At 42.3% G+C, this 8,581-nt stretch overlaps 1 protein-coding gene and 1 long non-coding RNA gene across 4 annotated transcripts in view; one reads left to right on the top strand and one right to left on the bottom strand.

Moving 5' to 3' along the window:
• The first annotated feature begins 1,451 nt into the window (after positions 1–1,451).
• Positions 1,452–4,292, top strand: LOC147191794 (uncharacterized). Its single transcript, XR_015103487.1, has 3 exons — positions 1,452–1,745; positions 3,466–3,535; positions 4,093–4,292. It is a non-coding gene; the product is annotated as an uncharacterized LOC147191794 (long non-coding RNA).
• A 2,251-nt stretch (positions 4,293–6,543) lies between these two features.
• The window catches only part of LOC147191793 (uncharacterized), a 31,473-nt gene continuing 29,435 nt past the window's right edge, over positions 6,544–8,581 (bottom strand). For all 3 annotated transcript variants that reach the window (XM_086134783.1, XM_086134782.1, XM_086134784.1), the window contains one exon: positions 6,544–7,931. In XM_086134783.1, coding sequence (XP_085990909.1) covers positions 7,742–7,931 — 190 coding nt within the window. In that variant the 3' untranslated portion in view covers positions 6,544–7,741. The remainder of the gene's footprint in view (positions 7,932–8,581) is intronic.

Raw genomic sequence — 8,581 nt, 5'->3', positions numbered from 1 at the left:
CGTTTCGTGGTGGCGAAAGATGTAATGACTCCTCAGCTGTCCGATCTCGGTGCACAGATGCCGAAAAAAAATCATATACAGTATGTATATATATATATATATATATATATATATATATATGCATATATATATATGCAGTAATTCTTGATCCTTTCACAAAAATCAGTTAATAAGACACCCGGGACCAGTTTCCAAATCGTAATAGAAAATGCATAATTTAGTCTCCAGGTGACTCATACGACACTCAACAGCTGATAAATTATCAATCGCGTGGTAACCGTACACCTGAGAGTCGTTTTTCAAGCCGCGAAACGTTAGTCGCCTCAAGACGTCATCTCATAAGCAGCTTTTATTTCGAGCCGCTCAGCGAGATCATTTCATGGAAACGCGCTCAATGGATGATAATAATAAGGCGGGTGACAAGAATAAAATCGAGCTCCTATTAAGGATGTTTAATATCGATTCCTAACCTCAAGTCCTTCATATCAGCCACACATTGACTTATTCTCTCAAATGATATTGTCACTCCCATCTGTTTTACTTGTTAAAACAGTGATTATTTCCATTTTGTCCTCACTGATTAATGCACTCCCTTTTCTGCACTTTTCGGATATTGTACTGTTCCCAGACGGTGGGGTGGGCGGAGGGAGGCAAATTCCTATATGATTAAAACAGTGGCGGGCCTGCTGCTTCGAGGTTAACCGCTCCGATAATGAATATTATATGGCTACGGCAAATTAAATGGGCACGCGGGGTGAAAGACGGCGTAAATTAAACCCGACGCAAGCGTTGCCGTTGACGTAATTAAACTAATATTTTAACTGAAATCCGCCGCAGCTTACAGCGACACTTCATTACCCCTCGTTTTATTTATATATTTTGTCGTCCGCTGCTTTACTGCGACTGAACGCGGCAGCTTTGACTGTCACATTTGATCAATGTTTTAATACTTGATACCTAAATCCCTCCCGCGCTCACCCCACCACCATCGCTGCCCCGCACCAGGATCATAAATATCACCCCGCCCAGGCAGATGTTGCACAGCAAATTGCGTAGAATACATTTTCATTTACTGCGCCCCTTCCGAAAGTGCAATTTACGGTTGCCTCTCGTATAATGAATGCTGTTTTATATATGGCTTTGCAGTGTTTGGGTTCACTATACTCAGCAGGCCACCTCATTGGAAACAATGTAGTAGGATCCAATGTAAGAGCTGTATATGGACTGTATGTACAGTGGACCCCCACTATCTTTCTATCTATCTCAAAAAATCAAGGGAACACTTAAACAGCACAATATAACTTCAAGTTTTCCTTTTATTATTAGCATTTTATAAATGTATAGCTAGCTAAGTAGCTCGCTATAGCTAGCTAGTTTGGCGGTTAAAATGGGTGACTTACGGTACCTGTCCCATATTTGCGAATCCATATTTCTCTGCTATCCCCGTCGCAGATTTAGTACCTCCTTTTATCCGCAAGGCCCAGTGGTTAGTGTAGATGGCGGCTTGGCAAAAGTGCAGAAAGTTTCCGATCCACAATGCAAAGAAAAGCTCCATTTCGGCTTAAGTATTCCACGCTCACGCACTTTCCCCGCTAGCGTTTGTCATTGTGTAAAGTTGTCTTTTTTTTCATGAGCAGGTTGGATCGCTTGCACTTCTCAGCGGGCTAACCAGACTGGACTGGACTGGACTGGTGCTTCACAAGGATGAAGAAGGTTTCAGGTGGCTGGCCCAACATGGATGGCAGGTATCATCTCACACACACAATGTCAGCTGTGTTCCCACCTCAAACGATGCCATTTGACCCAATAATCATGGACGGATTTCCATTTCTTTTTAGCATCCCCAACGGTAGATTTGATATTTTCACTGGTACTTCAATGTCAAATCGTGCATCATGTTACACCACTCTGGCTTCACCTTATTTCTTCAAATTCAGTCTGCAAAATTTCATTCCTGTTCTGTTGCATTTAACTGTGCAATCATTTTGCCTGGCACCCCTTGTCCTGGCTTTCCGCTATCCCCTTTCCCACCGCCACAAATCTCTGACTGTTCTGAACTCCCGTTTGCGCAGTTACAGGCATGACGGAGGAGTTTTCTCTGTTTTGTGTGAACACTTAAGCAAACATGGTGTGCTTTGAATGGGGTGTAGGGTTGATAAAAGGATTTAAGGATTAAGCCCAAGTATTTCCCCATAATAAAGGATATACTTTGAATTCTGTCATAATTTCAGGGTGAAAGCTCTTTTTTTTTAAAGTATTTAGAAACGAGAGAGCCTCTTCACTGTCATTTCCATCAACGTGTGGCCTTCATCTGCTGATATTTCTTTTTCAACGTGCGGCTCCCAGCGTGACTAACCCGTCATAAATCATTCTGATGAGCTCTAATCACCAACCGCTGCTCACACTTTGTGCACGCTCTAAGCCTCTTTCCATCAAGCGCATCTCCTGTCCTGTAGAAAGGACTCGATCAGGGACGCCCACAGAGATAACCGACAATTGTTTTGGAGTCATCTACACCATATTCCCAATGCGCCGATTTGCACATTCGCCGCTGGAGTTCCATCCTAGACCCCCCCCCCCCCCCCCCCCCAAGATAGCTTCATGGCGATGATGTAGCGAGATCATATGAAAACAAAACAATCTAAAAATACCCCTCCCACACGGCTTCAGCACATTTTCACCACACCTTTTTGAACATATTGTCGGCTTATTTGAACACGCACCAAAAAACATTTTCAGCAGATATCAATAAAACTCCATTTTCCAGTTCACATCATCACGCCGCCGGCCTGTAGTTATGCTAACTATCGCGCCATACACGGGGATTACGCTAACTTGTTTTTCCGTCTTCGGTCATGTGACGTTCCGCCATTTTCTCATAGGTGAGAATGTTACCGATTTTTTTTTCTCAATATTTTACAAATATTTTGAAATCATTTATGCCCATCCCTGCTCTAAATGATGAATCGAAATCATTTTTGATGAATTTGATGATCGATTTGTTGTTGATTAATTGCTTTATCTGCCTTTAGTTGTTCGTCGAGATGTGCCCCTGCGAGATGAAGCATTCATTGAAACTTGAGGGAGGTGTTCGTTTTCTCAAATGTCACCCATCAATATCCTATCTGTGGAAATATGGTACATTTTTAACCCTTTCCTGCACCCTGTAACCTGACAACATGTTAAGCTGTCCACCGTAATAACCGCTGTCCCTGAAAGGATTAAAGCATGGAGATGTGAACTGCTGTAACAATACAAAATGTACGCAATCGTTTAAATTAAAAGCACCGCAACAAGACTACAAGCCAGCACAAGTCGTCTTGTCCTGATCCGAGCAGGGAATAAAGCGCTTTGAGGAAAAAGGATTCATTTTTAATGAGGATAAATGCGGCAACCAGTCAGAGGAGGGTCATTAAAGGAGCAGGTTTGCGATGACCTACCCTCTTGTTTTGTTTGTTCCTTCAGCAAGCGTCTTCCCCAGACACCCGACATGGATGCGAGCCATTACTGCCAAGCTGTGAACGACAGCGAGCAGGTTTGTGATGCAACCCGGCTCTCAGCCGGCTCGGCGGAAAGTAAACGAAGCGAAAAAACTTTGAAGTTGGCCAAGGCGTCTTCAGAGAGACGCCGGCACGTTTTGATGTTCAAGAGGAGTGCTCGCTTTCAAGCGGTGACACTTTCCCATGGAAATAATTGTCCGAGGCCTTCCCGTATATAAGAACCACCTCACTACCACATATGCTTTGTTCAAAGTGTCATGGCAGATAAGAAATTTAAACGCCATAAAGTCAGACACATACGGGAGTCGACTGTATCTTATTTTTTATATCGTCCTCATCAATCCACTGTTGTAAAAACAGCTTTAATCCCTTGCACAGCTGGATTGCTTTTGTAGCCTCGAGCAGCACATATCTGACTTGTGAGACAGCCATGCTAACTGCTAGCTTGATTACACAGGCAGCCCAAAAAAAAATCATATTTCTTCTAATAAATGTACATATTTAATATCCTTTTGTGTGTGTGTGTGTGTGTGTCGTTGTGACCTGTTCAGAGGAGAATTCTTCTCATGTTTTGTTTGTTTAACCCTTTCAGGGACAGCGGTGACTACAGCGGACATCCTATCATGTTGTCAGGTTACAGGGTGCTTGAAAGGGTTGAAGCAACGCATCAGGAGGTTTGGCAGGCCATCTCGCAACGGGTACTTTTGAATGCGGTACTGTATTGAACATCCCCGCGTGGTGCGAGCGAGTGCATTCCGTCCACATTTCTCCTTTTCATTCTGTCACTAATGAGTCTCCGATCCGAGTTGAAAGACGAAAGGGTTCTTTCAAGTGTGACTCGAGGGTTTGTTTATGAGCGTCATTGCCGATTGCCGCAGAAGAGACGTTTGCGTCGCATCATTTATTGCTTTAAATTGCATCAAATGTTGGGATGGGATCTCTTTTGCGCTTTTTAAATTTTTTTTTTTACCAATCTCATTTAATATTTTTACTTAATTGGCTATGAAAGGCGCTTATAAATAAAATCTATTATTATTATTATTATTATTATATACTGTAGACAGGCAATATAAAAAACATTTTTTTACTTTTATTTTTTGCCCATACCACATGCTTTAAACCCATACAGATGGATTAAATATTCATTTAATTGTTTAAAAAAAAATATGGAGGTTTATCCCCATTTTTCAAAGATTTCTTGGGGGGGGGGCATTAAAATTTGTATTTATTTACTTTTATTGCATTTATAATGGGTGTCAATGATGTGGATTTTTGCTAGTGTTGTTTTTGGCGGCCCTATTTTAATTTTCGTCGAGTCCGCTGTATACAACTTTTTTTCAGAATAAAAAGAAAGTATAAAGCAATATACTTGTCAAATTACATTCTGATTTCTTAGCGTCTTTTATTTTGTTTGGTTGTTTGTTTTGTTGTACAGTGTGGCCCTAATACGCTGCGCTGCTGCATTGTCATAATCCGAACATAAAAACGCCACTGGCTACATGTATTAACTTCTCCTCAGCATACTGGGCCACTTGTGGTTTTCACACAGTCATTGTGCGCACTTGTTGACGCCCGGGGGCGTGCTTGTTCGCCACGCTCCTCCTGACGTCACGCCGAATTGTACCGCTCCGACGTTGATACTCTTACTCGTCGTCGATGGAGGCCTCAAAAATAAAACGTGTCGCCAATGTGACTCTTCTTCCCCCACTGCGATGCTCAAGAGCTGGATTGCCGATAAAATAATTGGCGCACACACACACACATGCACACGCCATCCCGCCACGTGCCCGCTGCTGCATGTACGGATTCTGAAGCACTCTTTTTCTCTTGCCTTCCTTTTGTTCACCACTCCAGGCTGGGCTCAGATCCTCGCCGCCCGCTGTAAGCGCACTCCACTCTGTCGGGAGGATTACAGGCTACACGGTGGCAGATTAATGACTGACAAGTCCGCGGCCCCGTGAACGTGGCCTGCTGCACAGGAGATGGCACGCGGTGTCCCGACGACGCTGCGACAAGGTTGAAGTGCGATACCCCGGGTTTGAGTGGAGGCGGTCGTACGTGTGTTTTGTCCAACAAACTTCTATTGATGTTTGTGTTCAGGCAGGGCTGGACTAGCACAAAAAAAATAAAAATAAAGTCCCAATCCCTTTGACTTGGCAAAAGACAAAACTTAGTTTGAGCCAATCACGAAAAGTAGTCACAAAATGCATTCCACAAAGTTTTTTGCTTTCCCTCGAACTAAAAGGAGGCCAGAAGCTCACAGCACCTCGGAGCCTCGCTAGAAGCAGCTTATGTGTGTCATGAATCACTAAGTAGTAATATTTGGGACTTCTCACAGCCGTCAAACAGCTGAGGCTTAATTTCCTTCGTGTTGCCCTGCACTGTCCAGGAAAGTAGGCTGTGTGAGTGAAAAGGACAGAAAAGCATTTAGAGCTGGTCTGGTTCAGAGCGTAGCCGCACGGACTTTTCATCTTTAAAAACGGCCATTTTTCTTCATGTTTTGACACGTTTATTTGCCAAAGGAAAGCCGACTTAAAAAAAAAATGCTGTCCACGATGACCCACAAATTATTTTCCATGAACTTAGTTTGGGGAGGGGGGGTCCTCATTTTACGATACCGGCAAACATTGTGTCAGGATAATGAACTAGATTATTTCATTATAACGGCCCAAAAGTTGTCATTTCATAAAATCATTCATGTGACAGCATTGTCGCCTAATTCATGTTTTGAATATTTTTCGAAACCCCCCAATGAACATGAACATTTTTTTGGGGGTGGGGGTGGGAGGTGATAATTGTGAAAGTAACAAAAAAACAAAAAAAAACAAGAAATGTAGCTAACCTTTCCACTGCAGACTATGACTCCTCACTCTCCATTTTGATGCAGCAAAGTAGTCGCCAATCTGATAAATCAAGTCTTCCAAAATGAGTCCAGAGTGAAACATTTAACGCCGCGTGGTTTTCGTAACCTACGCCGACGTACGTATACAGTACTTGTGCTACAAGCGTCAAAGGGTGAAAGAATGAGGCCACACCCCTGAGCAGCTGTGGTAAAATACTTTTTTTTTTTTTTAATAGAGCATGAATCCATATCTGAAATATAACATGGCAGAATGTGCACAGGAGCCTCTTATATACTTTTTCATGTAAATGTACTTTGCTTATAACGTGTGGAGTGTGGCAAGGGAAAGTGAGTGATTGCTCATTTGGAAATGCACAATGGTTTCTCCCACAATTCGAATAGTAAAAGATGTATATATATATATATATATATATATATATATATATATATTTTTTTTAAAATATTTAAATACAAGTCTTTGATGGTATATATTCAATGTCTGAATATAAAAGCTGGTGTTCTGACCCTCATTAGTCCATAATGATGATGACTCCAAATTCTTTTTTAGATATTTGACTGTATATATATAGATTTTTTTTTTTTAATACACAAAGAAAATTGGGGACGTTGGGCTTTCTTTCCGGAAATTTCAGGATGAAACTTTAATGCACTATGACCTTTATATGTGAATTTCATTGTCTAAATTTTGACGGCGCATGTTGAAGTGTTTGTGTACTTTGAGCACCACTTGCTGTTTTCTAACCACGCAGTTGAAGGGCAAAATGCAAATGTTGTCATCACGAGACCGAGACAACATTCATGAGCTTCGTGTGTCATCAGCAGGTTGCGACAAAGACCGCAAGTGGACGTTCTTGGAAATGAATTGGTCAACGTGTCATTTTGCACTTCGGCTCCTGGTTAGAGAACAGCAAGTTGTTCAAAAACTACTGAAGCACTCCGCAGTTGGACGTGTGCCATCAAGCATGAAGAGAAGGTCAAATGAAGTTCATCTCAACATGTTCTAGTGCATTTTAGGTTCGTTCTGACATTTCACCTGAAATCCGACTATCCCTAACTTTTTGTGTGTCGTGTCGATCAACTGTTTTCATCCTCTTGACATCTCATCATTGCTTAGTCATATTGCACTTGAAGCGACCGTCCCGCGCCATAACAAAGCTGAAGAGGCCTTTTTTTTTGGAGAGCTCTAAAAGCACATCGGGGCATTGTCAATTTGTCGTCACCACCCAACAAAAAGGCGCTCAAATCTCAACCTTTGTTTCGTCGTCCCACCGTTTTTTTTCCCCTTTTGTGTATCGGCATGTCATCGTCCTCTGGGTCGCTCATGAAATCAGCCGTCCACGGGAGTATTGCAGTTGCAAAAGTCTCCTTTTTTTTTTTTTCAGAGGAACCAGAAGCATTTTTTCCTGTTCTTCTTGGTGGGTGCAACGGGGCGCACGGCCTGGGGGGAGTCCTGTTGGCTGGGCGTGCTGGATGGAGGGGATGAAGTCTGCGGCGAACCCTCGGGAGGATCGCCCACCTTCCACGTGCGGACCACCTGCCCTTCCTGAAGACGAAAGTCGTGTTCGACGCTGGAGTGGCATAAAAACATTGTTGGTCAGTCACACAAGTGTTGATGCGTTGCATATAAAAAGTCTACACACCCCAGTTCATAATACCACCAAGAACCTGCCCGCATTAAATGGAATTTTTCATGAAAATATTTTTGCAACAGGAAGTAGTAACTGAAGTAATGCAGTTGCACAAGTGTGCTTAAAATCTTTTAACTGGGATGTGGCAGTGTTCGGAATTCACCGATCACATTAAATAGGCCACCATTTAAAAGTGTCACTGATTAACCCCAAACAAGTGTAGTCTAGTCGATTTTCTTTTTTTTTCTCTCTGGCAGAAGCCTGGAGCTTTTGTCTGAACAGTGATTGGTATTTCAAATTGTTGAAAATTCATTGCACCTTGTCTAAGTTCCAGCGAAAGAAAAACAATCCCCTGAGCGTAATGTGACCATTAAATGCAAATACAGAAAATGACCCTTACAGACATATTGATGAATTCCAATACATCTAATACGTACAGTATCTGAATATCTTTTGATAATCGGTATGCTGCACATGGAAAATGAGACAAATATGTCGATATGCTTGACATATTTCATCACTACTTACTATTGGTTTAGCGTATGGACGCTAACCTGCTAGCACACGAAGCTAAGCTAGCAGTCTACGTT

Source organism: Hippocampus guttulatus, chromosome 17 (assembly GCF_054856545.1).
Source record: "Hippocampus guttulatus isolate MCC_2025c chromosome 17, RoL_Hgut_1.0, whole genome shotgun sequence".
NCBI lineage: Eukaryota > Metazoa > Chordata > Actinopteri > Syngnathiformes > Syngnathidae > Hippocampus > Hippocampus guttulatus.
The sequence above is the reverse complement of the archived record's forward strand: the minus strand, read 5'-3'. Positions and strand labels throughout refer to the sequence as shown.